Genomic DNA, 18,718 nt, shown 5'->3' with positions numbered 1-18,718 from the left:
ACAGAGGTAAGGAATATGACTCGGGGTAAGCATAAGAACTTGAGTTCAAATCTCTAGCACCCACATAAAAAGCCAGGCATGCCTGCATGTGCCTACAACCTCAGCATTGAGAGTGGAAACAGAGCACCCTCAGAGCTCACTGGCCTGCCAGCCTAGCTTCTGGTGCAGTGAGAGGCCCTGCCTGAAGGAAATAAGACAGAACAGCAGGGGTTATCCTAACATCCTATTCTGGCCTCTATATGTGCACACATGTATATCTGTATAGTGATGTACACACACACACACGTGCACACACATGCACACACACATGCACACACACACACACACACACACACACACACACACACACACACACAGTGAAACATGTCCAAAGCCAGGCACTTGGGCCATGTCTACAATCCCAGCACTTGAAAAGCTGAGACAGAAGAATTACTGTAAATTCAAGGCCAATCTAGATGGACTACATAGTGAACTTCAGACTAGCAAGGAGCCCATAGTGAGATGCAGGCTCAAAACACAGAGAAATGGAAAATGAATCCCAGGTGAAACACATACACCGACATTCCCAGCAGCACCATCCACAAGGTCCAAGAGCTGGAAACTCTCTGGATATCTACTGAATGGGGAATGTGTAAAGGAAGGGGACTACACATGTGCCCCGGCATACTACAGAGCCATAAAAATGCATATGGCACAAGTGACCTTCAAATACACAGTGCTAATTAAGACTTGCTATAGTCTTAATAGGAGTTCCCCAAAGGTGACCAACCTGTGGCACTGTCAGGAGGTGGTGGAACCTTCAAGGGGTGAGCGTAATGGACAGATGTCAGGTCCTAGGCATGTGCCCCAGTAGGAACTACTGGAAACCCAGGTTCTCCTCTCTTTGTTCCTTGACTGCTATGAGCTGAACAGCTTTCTCCGCTACATGGTCCTGCCATGGTGTGACAGCTTACCATGGCCCCAAACAGACACAGGCAATGACCTTTAAAAACCATTTCCTCCTTATAAAGTAACCGGTGGTCTCAGCTGAACAAGAAAACAAAACCAAAAGATAAATAAGAACGGCTAAGGGACAAACGACTCCATTTATGTGAAATTCTACAAAACACAATACTTCCGTGACAGACCCAAGTGAGTGTCCTTCTGGAGCTGGGGTAGAAGGAGCAGATGGTGGTTAAAAGTGCAGGCAGTCCTCTGTGGTGAGGGCCCCGTCACGCTGACTATGATACATGCATGCCTACATGCATGTATAAATCTAGGGAAAAAAATCCATCCAGCCACATTTTGAAGACAGATTGGTCTTGCTATAGGAAACGGCTTCCAAACTTGGCAAACGGAACAAAACATAGTGATACAGCCAAATGCTTACGGTTACGAGCTAATGCTCACACATATAATAACATGGTAGTCATGAGATGACAATATTCAACTAAACGGTGTCCATTTTCTATCTATAGTTAACATTTCAAGTTAGGGGCTAAGTAACTTGAATGAGTGTATGTGTGGAGTCATCACAAATAGGCTAGTTCAAAAGTGACTAATCAAGGCATATTGTGTTTTTAGTTGTTTTTTTTTTTTAAATAGAAGCCCGGAGAGATGGCTCATCAATAAATACTTAAGAGGACTAGAGAGTTCAGATCCCATGGCTTGCACAAGCTAGATGTCCCCAAATTACTTCTAACCCCTTCTGAGGGGCCAGTGACAGATCACTGAGGTTTGCTGGCTTCTCGCCTAGCTGAGAAATTGCAAGCCCACGGTTCAGGGAGAGACCCTGCTGTAAGTGTAAATGTCGCTTTTATTGTCTCAGGTGAAGGGATGAGAGATGAGAGCCAGACCCAAGCTTTATGAACATGGCTTGGGCTGGGCCCAGAGCATTTCTATTTCTGTTCTCACTCTCCCCAGACCTAACCCTGGATGCTTCTAACCTCTGTACAATCTGATCTTCCACAAGCCCAGTCTTGAAGGCTTCAGCTTCCAGCCTCCTTCTGCTAACCTAGGCCTGGAATGTTTCAGCGTCCAAGACTTACTGCTGAACAAACTTACCCTTTCTAGTTCTTTCTGAGCTCTGGCAGGCTGGTTCTGAACTCGGTTCTTCTGGCCCAAACGCCTCTCCAAGCTAACTGATTCAAATTGGCTTCCCTTGGTTTCTGTCTGAATTACTCTGCTTGGAAAGACTGCCCCTGAACTCTATGAACTGAACTGCCCCAGACTTAACTGAGCACAACTGCGCTCAACCAAACTTAACCCAACTGAACTCAGCTGAACTCAGTTGACTCTCTCTCCCTCCATGCGCTTAAGTAGCCTCTCTTTGCCGTCCTTGTGAGAGCTGGGTATATCCTCTGACTCATCCTGTCAAATCTTTCTCTGATTCATCGTTTTGTCTGCCCCTCAATTAGATGGCATTTATTTGGGATTAAAGCTGTATGCTAAAGGCATGTCTACACTCCAGCCAGAGAGATCAAAGGTACGTGCTAAGGGAACGTCTGTATTCTAGTCAGAGGGATTAAAGATGCGTGGCGTGTCTCCATCCCAGCCAGACCATATCTTTGGATGTGATCCCTTGCCAGAGCAGCCATATTGCTGGATTCCTCTACACCCTGCCTCAGAGGAATACGTGGAGAATGACAGTGGAGGCCTCTTCTGACACCCACGAATGCACATATACACAGATGCCTATAGACTCACATAAACACATACAAAACCAATAAATATTTTTAGAGATAAAAACATGTAGGTTTTTTTAAAACAGAAAATGATCTACTCAGAAGATAGTTTAAAAATAAATAAATAAAAGATTGAGTGGCTGGAGAGAGAGCTCCGTGAGTAAGAGCTCTGGCTGTTTTTCCAAAGGAGCCATGCTCGATTCCTAGCACCTACATGGTGGCTCACGAACCATCTGTAACTCTACTTCCAGGGATCCAGTGTCCTCTTCTGGTCTCCATGGGCAACAGGCATGCACATGGCACCCAGACGAATGTGTATGGAAAGTACCCACACATATAAATAAACAATTGTTTAAAGAAACGCATACCTAAGATGTGGATCATGAGAAAAAGGCAAAAATAGGACAAAACAACTATCAAAACAATAGTTTCAAAACATTTTCCTCAAACATCTTGAAATTGAATATCGAAAGGCCACACGGCAATGACTTCAGCACAGCCAACAATAAATCATGTCATGTCCCGTAAAAGCCACTTCGAAGGGTCATTTGGGCAAACAGACAAAAGCAGTAAGCAAGAGAAGGGCAATAATACTGGCAGCCCACTTTACCAGCTCTTAACACCCAAAGGAAAAATTTCAACAAATTTAAGGCCTTTGAATATGGGAAGTGTAAGTCTAGGGTTTTATATGTACCCAACCTAGTCGTCAAGCACAAGGCTATAAACAAACCCTCATAAACCTGCCAAAACTCAGGGCATATTGAGCCTGCGATCCCTTCCGGTAGAATCTGTGAGAAGGAATAAGTGGTGGGTACTGTTAGTGAGCCCGAGGATTAAGGCTGAGACACGGCTATAGAGAGGGAACACAGAAACAACTATACAATTATTAAAAAGTTGAAAGTCTGGGGAATAAATAGTGCATGTAGATATGACTTACTAATAGGCATTAATTATAAATAAAGAGATACTATTTTATACCAGATACTGGGTGAGGGGGGCTACAAATAATTCCAATACTGTTCAATATGGAGAAATAGTTGGCCCCCAAACATACGACCTAATTACCCTTACATGAAAATGAATATAAATGTAATGAATAGAACAAATAAGAAAATTAAAAACCTACTCCATATGAAAAACCCTTTGATATAAAAAATGTAAAAAAAATAAATAAAAGAATGATAGGAATAAGACAAACATGGATCCTATCAGCAAATGTAAATGGGTTTAACTCACCTACTAAAAGTATGGGATTTTCAGATTAGCTAATAAAGAAAAACCCAACCCTAGACAGAATAGAAAAGGCACATCTAAACAAAGAAGCTCAAAGGAGTTAAAAGCAAGACGATGTATCAAGATGTATGAAGAAATAAAGAAGCAAACAGGAGCCACCATCTTGACGCCTGACAAGGTCACCAAGTATTCCTAGGTGTGCATGCGTGTGGCATGCTCCTGAAGGCTACACTCACAGCGACGGTTGTGGTCATGGATAGTTTTGCACCCAATACAACGAGAGTAACTTCCATGAGCAGCCACAATCCAAAAGACCTCCACATACCTCTCCCAACCCAATCAAGTGCGGTTACAATCAAGAGGGTGCAGAAGAGCTAATCAAAATCATGTAGATATCTGCCGAGTGTGATAGTCTGATCAATGACAGACATTACTACTGTCTTTCAAGTGCGCATGGAACATGGGCAAAACCAGGAAAAACTTGAACGTCTTAAAGAACAATAGCAGCCCCTCATCATCTCTAGAATGCAGTGCAATAAAAATAGAAATCAGTAACAAGACTGAAAAGCAAAATACCCGACCACGTTGGAATCCTACACTGTAAATGGCTCTTGGCAAAGCATGAGATTCTACTGCAGAAATTTCTTGAAAATAGTGATAATACTATCTCAAATCTGCGACCAGAAATCTGTAAGCTACAACCAAAGGAAACACCAAAAATATATTATATGGAGTGCGTATGTTGATAAAAAGTAAATTAATAGAAACTCAAAACTCATGAAAATAAATAACGAGATGAAAAAACGCAAGGAGTAAGAAAAACTGAAATTAATGTGTAGGAGGCCCAGGGAGAAAGTCTCACTCTAAGGGATAAAGAGAAACAAATATCAAACCTGAGGACTTTTGAGTTCATAGGGACTTTTGCATAACCCCATACAAACAAAACAGAAAATGTAAATAAAATGTATCATCATTGTTCTGAAAAATAAACCATACCAAATCTCACCCCAGTGGGGAAAAAAAGCAGAAAGTCTAAATAATACACGTTATAAAACAAACAGAAAAGTTTAAAAATTCTATCACAAAAAAAAAGCCCTCAACTAAATGGTTCCACGGGGGACACTAAGCACATTTAAGAAGGAACGGTCTCAACGCTACTATGCTGCAGAGCAAGACAAAGTGTCCCAAACTCACTTCCAATACCAAACAGAAGATTGTCCCCAAATCCTGATTGGGGCTCACCCCTACTCTACCTCCTCCAAACCCCGCCAACCAATCAACTAATTTCTGTTATTACAAAGTTTCTCAAGGTTTTCCAAATAGAATAAAGTTAAAAGATGCCATATGTTTGCAGTGGATACAGAAAATGAACTTAGCTTAGTACTCACTAGAGCTAATGGGCGGACAGACGGATGGACAGACAGACAGACTACAGAGCTTCAGAGACTGGATAGATAACTAAAAGATTAAGAACTCTTGCTATCGGGTTGGGGATTTAGCTCAGTGGTAGAGCGCTTGCCTAGGAAGCGCAAGGCCCTGGGTTCGATCCCCAGCTCCGAAAAAAAAAGAACCAAAAAAAAAAAAAAATAGAACTCTTGCTATCCTTGCAGAGGACCAGGATTCATGTCCCAGGATCTACATGGTGGCTCACAACTACCTGTAACGTCAGTTCCAGGGGATCTGACGCGTCTGGCCTCAGGCACCAAGCATGCGAGTGGCACGTATACATCCATGCAGGTGCTCACGCATACACATAAAGTAAAAATAAAATGAATATTTTTAACCTAATAAAGCAAATAATTGATAGATGGATATGTTGTTACCGGATATTACCAGGATCTAAAAGGATATCCTACTTAACAAAGAAATACCGTTGTGTTCTTACTAGAAATCACACGTGTTGGTACCTGAGTATGAGATGCAAGGGCAGAATGGCCAGCTCTAGGCTGTAGGATGCTGCATCGTGAGACCCACTTCATGGAAAAAGACAGACAAAAACACCAACTGTCTCAACTGTCTGGGCTGTATTTGATATTGCTGTTTTAAGCCAACCAGGTTCTGGTACTTTCTAAAGAAGTCACAGAAAATGGAGACATAGCCACACACAGCTCCTCTCTCTCTCTCTCTCTCTCTCTCTCTCTCTCTCTCTCTCTCTCTCTCTCTCTCTTCCTTTTTTTCCTTTCTTCTTTTTCTTCAGCTGCACAAGTAGAGAATGAAGGCAAATGGGCTTATTCCAGTTAACACAGCTGGCGGAAGTAGTCAGCCAGTAACTTGTCTTTATTATGAGCCAACCTAAAGGAATATTCTTATATGGAGAGAAAGATTCCTGCACTCTGCAGTAACTGGGTGAGCATAGGTCATGAGTCCTTTTGTAATTCCACCTCTGAAGGAGGAGGTACAGAAAACCTGGAATGTACTTTTTAAGTGGTGGTGAGAAAAGGCAAGTTTCTGGGATCTTTGAAATGCTACCACCAAACGGCAGTTACCCCACACATGTTTCAGTGTTCAACTGTTTAGTAAGTGATGGTTCTGTTGAGCTCTGACCTAGGTCAGGGGTGCTGGTCAGTTACCCATGGTTTTAAAGCTGAGGGCACTGACTGACAGGCTGGTCTCTGTATTCTTGATGGGTCATCCAGGCTGCTGTATGACAATACATTTGATGGGGAGAAGAACAGTACTCTAGCTTTGCCTTTCTGTGATAAAGCACTTACCAAAAAGAGCTTGGAGAAGGAAAGGATTAACTTGGCTTAAATGGTACGCCCATCATCAAGGGAACACAAGGCAGGAACTCAAGCAGGAGCCAGGAAGCAGGAACTGAAGCAGAGACCACAGAGGAACACTGCTTACCGGCATATTCCTCTGGCTTACTCAGCTACCTTTCTTATATCCCAGGCCTTCCTGCACAGAGACAACACTGTCCATACTGGGCTGAACCTCCCCACATCAATCATCCATCAAGAACATGCTCCCACAGGCTTGCCCACAGCCCAATATGGTGGAAAGAACGTTCTCAAATAAATTTCCTCCTTCCCATCTATGTCGAACTGACAACCAAGATCTGCCAACAGAAGCAGATTCGGGGATGTATGTTAGAAGGCTGTCATAATAGAGAAATGCTATGGTAAACCTGTAACTAATTGGCAATGGCAAGAGAAGGAAGTGATCTATCTAAGGAATACTTGAGAGAACACCAGAGTACCAGTGTATTAGCCCTTCTCTCTCAAAGCTAACATTAGAAGTGATATATACCAAACTGTTTGGCATAAGAAGGCAGAAACAATAAATATCTAAACTTCCCTGTGAGAGGTTAAGATTCAAATGTAAATAACTCTTGTGGAGCAGAACAGGGGAGACCTCTGTGTGTACACTCTTGTGCATGTGGAGGCCAAAGGACAGCTTCACGGACTATTCATCTTGAGGTTCATCCACCCTGTCTCACCTGGAGTTCACCAAGAAGGCCAGGCTGGTAGACCAGTAAGCCCCAGGGATATATCTATCTCACCTCTCCAGTGCTGGAATTAAAGTGCAAGCCACCGTGCCTGGCTTTTATTTTTCTTACCTTACCTTTTTTATTTTATCTTATTTTATTTGGTGTGTGTGTGTGTGTGTGTGTGTGTGTGTGTGTGTAACTCTTTATGCCAAGTTGGTTATATGATCATGAGTTAGTTATCATCTTTTTCAACTTCTAAGACAAGCCCATCTGTCCTTACAATTAAAATAACACACTACATGTACACAAACGTATATGTGTGCACACATCCTTTCAATTTTATCCAGTCAGTCAGTCTCTGGGATTGACAGAAATGATGCTGGACACCTCCCTACGTCTAATCCAACGTCAAGTATAAAGTGAGGCTCGTGATGGTTTGTGTGCCGTTAGAAGAGTTAGAAGGGCAGACAGGCAGGACAGAAATAGGACGCTTGAGATGAAAGAAGCTGCAGAACATGGTTGAGCTTTGCCCACCACGGAAAGCTAGGCTATCGGTGAGTCCATGCTAGCTAGTTCTCTGCACATCTACACCGCCATTGCTCACTTTACGTCTGCCGCCATAAATCTTCAGCATGTAAGAAAGAGATCGAGGCACATGGACATCTAACATGGTGGTGCTCAACCTGTGGGCCTCGACCCCCTCAGCAAACCTCTGTCTGCAAACATATTTACATGGCGATTCCTAACAGCAGCAAAATTATAGCGATAAAGTACCAATGGAAGTAATTCTACGGTTGGGGTCACCACAACACAAGGATGCGCACTGAAGGGTCACGGAGTTAGGAAGGTTGAGTGCCGCTGTTCTAACACACCATGACAGCACAAAAGAATTCAACGTCAGCCCTACACATGGCTGGAAAGCCGGGGCATAGGACTTGAACAGGAACCGTCTCAAGGGATCTCTGACTTCTCATGTACTGCCGCTTTATCTGACAAAAACCAATTGGCTGGTTGTGGGCTAAGACGGCCTACCAATTAGGAATCCTAATTATCATGCTAAACATAATAAAAGGAAATTTTAGCTAATTAGAAAGAATCAAAATCATATTCAATATTCAATAAAAATGTAACTTGTTATATAAACACTACAACATTTGATTAAGCAACTATAGTCTCAAGTATTTTGACAATTATAAATCCATTTGAAAAACAAATTTTATGCAATATTCACACTGGAGAGAGAGCCAAATTTTGTAATAATACAAAGTAAAGCATAAAACCATATTCGAGAACTTGATTATGTAATCCTTCCATAACAAAAAAAAAAACATTTTTTCCATCCACCCTCAATCATTTTTTATTTCTTCTAGATCTACTTTTTGTGTAAAATGTGTGCAACAGCAACGTGACACATCCAGGAGCTATGATAAGAATACAATATTATACACGCACACCAAGTAAATTAAGGGGCCTAATGACCAAGCTAATTGCTGGAATCCAATACGGCATCTAAGTGCACACGGAGGAGATGGACAGTAGAGCAAAGCATCTGAACTAGACACTCAGCGTTAAGTCAGCGTCAGCCACGCGACACCAAGGACCACAGAGGGAAAGAACATTTCGAACAAAGGGCACGGTGCACTGACAGAATTAAATACTCAGCCCACTGCCAGCACAGGGAAACTATAAAACAGAGACGATGCCAGGTGAGCTAGAAGATGGAGAGCTTGGTGATTTTTCTGGATAGCTGTTGTGGAGAGGGGAAACCTTGGAAGACTCATGATTGTTTGACTGAAACAAACGGCGCCACTCACCGAGATGAACATTTTTAAAATGTACCACTTTGAGACAAAACAGTGAGTGTGTTTACCTGCATGCCCGATGCCTGAAGAGATAAGGGCATCTAGTTCAAGATACATGCTTGGACTGGCAGGCTGTGTTGGGGAGTTAGAACAGGAGGGAAGTAACCGATATCATTGGGGAGGGGAGAGAATGAGGCTGGACCAAATTTGGAATTTTGGGCAAATAATTTAAAAGCAAAACATAGCCCCCACACACACACAAAAAAAGGTCTGAGTAGAGATAGTCAGACACATGGGAGAGTTTGAGGGCTGCCTTAATTAGTATCAAACAACACAGAGGAGTCGTGTAAAACATAAACCGAAAACCGTTGTTTGTTCTACAATCACAAATCACTAATTGTTGCGTATATGAAGAGAACAAGCCTTTCCCCTGCAAGAAGCTATTCTGTGGTGTTATGCAAAGATTTTTTTCCCCAAGACTGCAGGTCCTGTGTTCAAAGGAAGAATGCTTTTCTATCCTGGTGACTTTCTCATATGGAAGGAAAAAAAAAAAAAAAAAGGAAGCCGTCTATTGATTTATACAGCAGGACGATTAAGCTTGCCTAGGAAGGAGCTCAACCTTAGACCGCTAAGTAGATCCAGTCTTAAAAGAATTTGTCTGCAGCCTGCAAGATGGCTTCATGGGTAAAGCAGGAAGTGCTTGCCACCGAGCCCGACACAGAGTTCAGTCCTCCAACTCACATGCTAGAAGGAAAGGCTCCAGAAAGTTGCCCTCTAACCTCGACATGCATCCCATGGGGTGCAAGATACACACACACACACACACACACACACACACACACACACACACACACGACGCACGCAAGACGCACGCATGCACACATGCACACACACATACACACACACACACATGCACACACACGCATGCACACACGCACAACTGTAACTTAAATTTTTTCTAAATGCCTCTAATGTAATCAAAATTATGTTTAATTATTAAAACAAAGATACCAAGTCAATGAACACATTAAAAAATAATATACACATTTCTATTACATGATTAGGTATCTTGAGTTTAAATTATTAGTGGTTGATTTCCAATTTTGACAGACATTATGATGGGGATTCGGGTTCAGATACAGGATTTACATTTACCAACTGTCACACTGTCATCACAACACAAGGGATGACAGAAAGGCAGCTCACGCCTTAAAAAAAAAAAGCAAAAAACTGGTTCTATGTAGGTAACCAACGAGCACTTTGCCAGAAATATCAACTCTAAGAATCCCCATGCAAAAGAGACAAGAAGTGCAGTCTCGCCCAATAGTCTATGTACCATTTAAGTAATATCACTTTTTAAAATTTTTGCTGCATTCTAGAAAGCTAGACTCAGAGTTTATATGCACCCCCCACTTTGGTAGCAAGTACATGGTTGTATTTTTTGATGGCAAAAGCAGGCCACATCTCCTCTCCACTCCACACCGTGTGCCAGCCTTCGGTGCTGAGTGCTTTCCATTGGTCGTCTTCATAACAGCTATCGAATTATAAATGGTTCGACCAAAACTCAGATGAGTTAAACTGACTTGCTCAAGGTCACAAAGCTTGCAAGAGGCAGAGTCAAGGTTCAAACCAAGCCCACAACCTGATGTGACAACCCCTAGACTCTGCTGTTGTCAAAAGCAAAGGCTCATGCTAGAGAGCACCCCTCCCCCTCATACATTCCAGGTCGGTTATCGCTAACTACCAACGGAAAGAAAAAGTTGGGGGAGGGGTGGTAGAACACTTTTGAGAAACCCACATAGATCATGAATTCCTATTTGAACCATTCCCACATCTACATGTGCATCTACATGTACAATGCTACATCTATATGAGCATCTTCACTACAGTGGACTCTGTAAGGGGGGTGGGGGACCACGAAGAGGAAACTGTCTCTTCTGCAGTTGCCTGAGAAAATGCTGGGAGGTTTTTTACCTCCTGTTCTCAGGCAAGCTCTGCAGACAGCAGAGACTGGAAGTTTCACACAGGCTCCCAACTACACGTCTTCACTAAAACTGATCTATCTTGCACCGTGGCTGCTGATCGCATACAAGAAAATGCTACTGCACACGAAATGAGGACCGTTTGTCCCAGCTCCCTGATACTCTACACTTCAGAGGTACACGTAATCTGTTTGGGTTGAAATGCAAGTACTTCCTCTTGCTGCCTCAACCAAACTATATCCACTTCCTGTATGTGGAACCTTCACTTCTCAAGAGGCTCCAAGAAAAAAAAAAGAGTAATGAAATAATCTCGTTATATTATATTAAGCCCAATCCTCCTCCTACTTGGTTCTTAAGAAGGCTGTACTGTGCATGCTCCTGACTGCAGAGGAGAAAAGGACTTCTGCCTCTCCTCTTCCCTCTGGTGATCTTCACGCCCAGTACAAGAGGGGGAAAAAATCTTCTTTTTGGTCCTTTCTGCTTTCTCTTCTCCAAATAGCTGTACTCCTACCAAGTCCAAGGATAAACTGCGGTCTGCAACTCTGCCTTAGTGGATGCATTTACAGCTATCCACTGTGCAGCTTTCTCTGCTGCTGCTCTGTTTTCTGGAGTGCACATCCCGTCCATTCGTGTTAGTGTGTAAAGGAGGAAAAGGAATAAATTCCTAACTCTCAATGTAAAATATGTCTATGAGGCCCCCAAACGGCCTCCTTTTATTTATCCCCTTTGACCTCCAACAATAGCTATTACAGTTATTCCCCAATTTAGATGCGATTTTAAGGCACAAAACTATTAACCTAATTGACCCAGGTCTCACAGGTCATCAGAAGGGCATGTGCAGCTCAAATCCACATATTTTAGCCCAAACTAGAGTCCAGTTTATTCTCTACAGCCAAAAACATCTGTTTTGCAAACAAGTATAACATAGTTGTCTTTCAGTCCACAGCCAAGCCCTGGTCTGGATTTTCTTCCAGCTTAGAATTCACTGCCCAGGAAAGAAGCAAAACAAAACACCAGGCAGACATCAAAATACAACACAAGAAGGAGAGCGCAGTAAGAGGACAGTGATATCCACTGGCTTTAACCTGAAAACACTTATATAATATGTTACAGAATCAAGTGACAGGTGGTGGGGCTTCTTGATAACCAGAGGACAATAAAGTTCTCAGGGGCACTAATGTTGTCCTCAAGTAGGGAGCTCTGCACTGATTCTGTTACATACACTGTAAAACGAGTGAAAATAAGCATCCGATATTTTTGAAAGTCTCTGTAGAAACAGAATTTAACTTTGAGGGTACATTTGACTTCTGGAAACGGGCAAAAAAAATCATAGACTTTTTTTCACTATTTAGAAGAGATGGATAACTGAGATGGGAACTGCCTGGTAGCGTTGTAGGAATCATATACTGGGTATACGCTATATGCTGGGATCATGAAATATTTCGTGTGTATTTTCTTACTTATTATCACAACCACACCGTCAGCAGCTTCACCCCAGATCTACAGATGAGGAAATGAAGTTTGGAGGGGTCAGTTATCTTGCCCAAGGTCAAAGAGAGGCAAAACTAACATTTAAACCCAGATGTTCTGGATTTCAAAATCATGGCAAAAGCTCTGGTGGAAAGTGGACACACACAATGTCTAAAGAAACATCAGTCTGGGCACTGTGTGATCTCCAGCTCATTCAGTCTTATGTGGTGGATAAACGGTGTACAGCATTTTATCTAACACATTCCAAATCCATGTTAGTACCGTTCCAAAGAAGAGTTACACAGTCTTAAATAGTGACAGCATTACCAGAATAAATGTATACAAAGAACAAAGAATCATTTCGAAAAACAAGTTCTAGTTATTCTTGCATGAAATACCAACTGATTGCTTATTAAAAATGATCATTTATTTACAACCAAAAGCTTAAGTTTCTGAGTCCCTCAAGTGCACTCAGGTAAACAATCAAATCAACCAACCTACCAAGTTCATACCCAAGGCCTACTAGTGCACATTGCAATCGGAGTTACTATGGGGACCATGCTGGAAACATCCTCCGTCCACATGGAGTTACCATGTTGTTACCAGCCAAGCACAGAGTCAGTCATTATTGGTACAACCAAACTCCTCCTGTGCTATTACGGTTTGTGTAAGCTGCCCTACAAAGAAAGCCTGCTCTTTGGAAAAATCATTAGACCAATTAGATCATTTTCCCAGAGCTCCTTTCACTGTCTTGTAAGCCCCCACACAGTGGAGGTTAGTTGCTCCAGACGAGCGGTGTTGCTATGCACGAGTTAATTTTCTTTATACTGAATGCAGAATTCAGCCTGCTCCCTGTTCCCTCCCCCTCTCTCTCCCTTCTTGCCTCTTCCACCCGAAGTGGAAACTGCAGACTCAAACTCCCCGATGGCTCCAGCACCAGGAACTGGGCATGCTCAGAAGGCCAGGCAGGCTTTGGTTGCAACTGACAGTTCCCCGCCCCTGATTTGCCGCTGCCCCCCTTCCCCCACTCCAACAAGAGATACAGAAATGTTTATCTGAAAGATACGAGGCCTCTTTTTCCCGAGAATGACCCCATTTTAATTTCATCTCGCGGGGTCTTCGGTCTGGAGAACCCCATTGCTAGCCCCAGTAGACTGCATTATTTTTTCAGCACCGGGGACAGCGCCGCGCTGCCTCCGCCGTCCACCCTCCCCCACCTCCTTCCACCCCCCACCCGCCACCCGCCCCAACCTCAGCCCCCACCCCCGCACCAGCACAATGCCAAGGTCTCCCAGCAGCCGCAAACGCCGCAGCTGCGATAGCTCCCAGCCGGAGGCCGGGCCGAACGCCGGGCCGGCTGCTACTTACACTGCTCCGCTTTGGTGGACATGGTGCTGTCCAGATGGAAAGGCTTTGCCCCAAAATCTGTGTCGTGTGAGCTCCCTCGCTCCGCCAGCGATGTTGCGAGGAAAAGAGCGCATACCCCCCACCCCCCACCCCCTCGCTTTCCCCCTCCCTTAGGCCCGTGTCGCTACCATTCGGACAAAACGCACATCAAATTGCAGAATTCGGTCCCGGAAGGTTAGGAAATCGCCCCCGGAGAAATGGGTGGGATTTAATGGGCGGCCAAAGGCTTCCTGTCCGTCCCCTCCTGGAGCTGCCCGCGTGGATGTGGGCGGGGAGACCGAAAGGAGAGAGCGAGCTGCGGCTCCTGGTGAAATGGGAAAATGGGCTCGACCGGGGTGGAGTATTTCCATTCATAAGGCGCACGGAGGGGCCGGGTGTTTCCCAGAGAAAAGCCTCTTAAAGTGCCGGAGTCCCCGACCATTTGGATCTCCCCATTGGCGTTCTCCAGGCCCGTAGATCCTGCGGGCGAAGCAGCCCCCGGCGCCTCGACGCGGTGACCGGAGAGGAGCACAGGTGCGTCCCACGCGCGTCTCAGCCTCCGGGAGGAAGGGCAGGGAGGCGGATCCGGGGCGGGCTGCACACAGCCGGGCCGGAGGGCGACGACGGTGCTCCCGAGGACTGCGAGGAAGGAAATGGAGAAGTAACCCTCTGCATGGCTTCCCGGCGTGCTGCGCTCCGTGCCCTCTGCCTCCCCTGGCGGATGCTGCTGAGCAGCGATGGGAGGTCCCACTGCCAGGGGGCTATGAGACGACTTGAGGGGGTGTGGGTTGGAGCTAGGGAAAGGAGGAGATTTCCATAGATGGTAAAGGTGGAGGGTCCACAGAAAAGAAAGAGGAGTAACTGGAAACAGAAAGAACCCAGGAATGCTTTTTGCAGCAGTCCAGCCTGGGCGCCCTAGGAAGCCCCTCTCTCTGCTGGGAAGCAGAAACCTATGGAAATGGGAAGCGATCAAAAGGACAACATGCATATTAATAGGAAGACTCCTGGCGAGTCCACCTCAAAGTAAAAAAGCATTGGATGCCTAGGCTTAGAAGAACCAGGTTCCAGACTCAGTTCCATTAGCCTGTGGTTCTTCGCCATCTGTAAAATGGGAACAATAAAATCCGGCTTGCCACCCAGAATTAATGGACAGTGAAATAATACAACGGAGGCAAGAGTCCTTTTAAAATCGGAAACTCTAAGACTAACTGCCAGCCATTAGAACCAATCTTCATTCAAATTGTTCTGTTGGAAAACCGGGGGGTAAGTGGGGAGGGCAACGAGCATAGCAAACTGGTTTAGCAAATGCAATAGGAACAGTAAGTTGATGAACGATTTTTGATATGAAGAAAAATCAATGTTCTTCTGTCTCAGGAAGAATGATATATAGGTTAAGGAAATAACTAAATTCTTTGAGAAATGTACTAATTATCCAGATCTTTGGCTATTAAAAACAAATACTGCGAACAATTATCAAGGTATTCCAAGTGGCCTGGAAAGCAGACATCTAGGGAGCTGTCCATGGTGCAAGCGTTGCAGAACTGCTGAACTGTGAACAGGGGAAGTGGTTTGGCTCTTGAGAATGCCCCTGTGACCGCATTCCTGGTGGGTAGCCTGAGCTACCTGCCCAGAGTTCATACTCTATCATTGTTAGCTCCCCAGACCACAGCCCCGTTTCAGGCAAAGACAAATGATTCTGTGAAGAACGACGGTGAACAGTTCCTCTTGAGTAAATAAAATCAAAATACACAGAAGTGTGTTCTGAACCAAATATGAACATAATGAACCTTTCTGAGAAAGCGACAAACATTTCGTGTGATTAGAGGAAAGCTCAAGGATCTATTCCAAAATTTCTGGGAAGCTTGGGGCATTAATAAAGAAAGCAGTAATTGAAATTTGAAAGGAAAAAAAAATTAAGCTTGGATGAACACAAAACAAAGGAGGAAATACGCCTTGGAAATTGTCCCCCTCCCCCTGCCTGATGTTGCCGCTGTTTGTCACGGAACGTCTGTTTCCACACTGAGAACCAGCTGCTGCTGAGGTCATGTCCACCCGGGTGTATCCGGATCTGGATTTCAGACCTGCCTTTTGTGCTTCTACTCAAGACCTTTCACTTTCTTAGGTTTTTATTTCCTCATCCAAAAAACAAAAAACAAAAATGAAAAGCCAGTGGCATGATAGTCATATCAAACGTCATGGTCGAGACTAAGCGAGTATACTTGTGAGAGTCCAGAGCACCCAGCACATAAACAGCGGTTGTTGTCAGTTCTGCTCAGAATACTCACAGGGCCCTGCTTCTCTTCAGGCCCTGTCAAAGTTCCACACCATTCACACCATTGACACTATTCCTCAGCCCTGGCTCTCACTACTTCTGGCTTCTGACTTGAGAGAGTTAATTCACCAGCCTGGACAATCTCTACACCCAGTCTCTCTCTGCCAGCACAAGCTCTGACTTACTCCTTCAGGGAGACACTCTCTTCCTTACCTTCTTCTCTCCTGCCTGTCCCCCCACCTGCCCCTAACCTTTCCTGATACTTTTTTGTCCATTGCAGAAATTGTGCCTCTTCTCCTTACCACATAAAATGTCTTTGCTTCCTAAGCCCTGCCTGTAGTTATAAGAGCTTCCATTTGGTCTAAGTGGGTATCTAGTGTATAGAGAACTTTTCTGCCCAGGAAAAAACTGGACTAACCTTCCTACTACACAAGCAATGCACATTGCTACCTACTAGCTGCACTGTCCTGCTTGCATGCTGGCATGCTGTCCACTCCTGGCTGCAATAGATGCTTGCAGGAGTCTCTGATAACTCTTGGTCACGCATAGTAGTTATTTTATCTCTTGGAGCAAGCATTCGAAGTAGCTCCTTAATCCTTTCTAAAACTCCCTCTTCATAGGGCTGGAAAGATGTCTCACCAGTTAAGAGGGTCACATACATGCGCGTGCATGCATGCGTGCGTGTGTGTGCGCGCACACACACACACACAGAGCAATAATGGTTTCATTAAGCAAATAATAGTCATTAATAAAAGACTATGCATTTTTTTAGAAATATTTAGAAAGGGAAATGTATATTTAAGATAAAGAAAATAAATCAAGAGGTTCCAGAGGTCCTGAGTTCAATTCCCAGCAACCACATGGTGGCTCACAACCATCTGTAATGGGATCTAATGACCTCTTCGGGTGTGCGTGAAGACAGCTACAGTGTACTCATACTAATAAATAAATAAATTAATTAATTATAAAAATTAATAAACCTTAAAAGAAAAAACCTCCCTCTTCGTTTGACTTCTGTGATATAATGTTATTCAAATCCTTCTCCAAATGTTTCCCTTCTACTGTTTAGTAAATGCCTCAAACATGGGAATATGAAGGGGGAGATTGAGTGTGTAGCTCCATAGAAAAATGCTTCTTTAACACATGGGTTCTGGAATTTGCCCTTCTAACACACACACACACACACACACACACACACACACACACACACACACACACACCAGTAATGGTTTCATTAGGCAAATAATAGTCATTAATAAAAGACTATGCCTTTTTTAGAAATATTAAGTTTGGAAAGGGAAATATATATTTAAAATAAAGAAAATAAGTCAATTTAAAAACAGGGGCTGGAGAGATGGCTCAGTGGTTAAAAGCACTGACTGCTCTTCCAGAGGCCCTGAGGTTCAATTTCCAGCAACCACATGGTGGCTCACAACCATCTGTAATGGGATCTGATGCCCTCTTCTGGTGTATCGGAAGACAGTGACAGTGTACTCATATACATAAAATAAATCTTTTAAAAATATTAAGTTCTATTTTAAAAATAAAGAACCCATATGGTGGCAGCTGTAACTATGTGGTACAGTATTTGCCAAACATGTCCAAACCCTGGGTTCTATTCCCAGATTACCCAATGGGGTGGTTTGAATGAGATTTCCTCATAGTGTTGGACAGTTGACCACTTGGTGGCCAAGTTGGTGGTGCTCTTTAGATAGGTCTAGGAGGTATGGCCTTGCTACATGAAGCATGTTATAAGAGGCAGGCTTTGAGGTTTCAAAGCCATACAGAACTTGAGGTTTGCCCTCTCTGCTTCCTGCATGTGGTTCAAAATGTGATTTCCCAGCTTCCTGGTCCTGCAACATGCCATTGCTCCACCATTATAGACTCTGACCCTCTGGAACCATAAGTCCAAATAAACTCTTTCTTCTAAAACGAAAAATGGCAACTAACAGCATAAAAACTGATATTATTAGCTAGTCCACAAGATCTTAATATTTTGTAATGCTGTATCAAATATTTATGTCCTAGAAATAAAATAAAATATTTTATAAATAGTAGAATCCCTTATAAAATTATCATAGGACTGAAGAGATTGCTCAGCAGCTAAGAATTTGTACTGCCATTCCAGAGGACCCAAGTTTGGTTCCCAGCACCCACTTCAGGTAGCTCACAATCATCTGTTGCTCTAGGGAGATCTCATGTCCCAGACCTTTATGGGCACCTGCACACACATGCACAACGCCCTCTCCACATATACATAACAATTAAAATACAATATATTTTTAAAAATTCTTCTGTACCTAGATCCACAATGATATATGTTGGGGGCTGGAGAGATTTAGTGGTTAAGAGCACTTGATGCTCTTCTCACAACCACCTGTAACTCCAGTTCCAGGGGACCCAAAACCTTCTGGCACCTACAGGCACTGTGTGCATATGGTACACAGACATACATGCCAGCAAAACACCTATACACATAC

At 43.7% G+C, this 18,718-nt stretch overlaps 1 protein-coding gene across 2 annotated transcripts in view; it reads right to left on the bottom strand.

Moving 5' to 3' along the window:
* Unc79 (unc-79 homolog, NALCN channel complex subunit) overlaps positions 1 to 14,795 on the bottom strand; it is a 236,505-nt gene extending 221,710 nt beyond the window's left edge. Inside the window, exon 1 of one of the 2 annotated variants that reach the window (XM_032908298.1) lies at positions 14,134 to 14,795. Coding sequence is in view for 1 of the 2 variants with exons in the window: in XM_032908292.1 (XP_032764183.1) it covers positions 13,949 to 13,970 (22 nt within the window). In the remaining variant the exon portion in view is untranslated. Of the gene's footprint in view, positions 1 to 13,948; positions 14,054 to 14,133 lie in introns of those variants that run through there. The other variant, XM_032908292.1, reaches the window with a different exon arrangement.
* Between the last annotated feature and the right edge of the window lie 3,923 nt (positions 14,796 to 18,718).

This window comes from Rattus rattus, chromosome 7 (assembly GCF_011064425.1).
Source record: "Rattus rattus isolate New Zealand chromosome 7, Rrattus_CSIRO_v1, whole genome shotgun sequence".
Lineage (NCBI taxonomy): Eukaryota > Metazoa > Chordata > Mammalia > Rodentia > Muridae > Rattus > Rattus rattus.
Note: the sequence above shows the minus strand (reverse complement) of the source record. Positions and strands in the feature narration are given on the sequence as shown.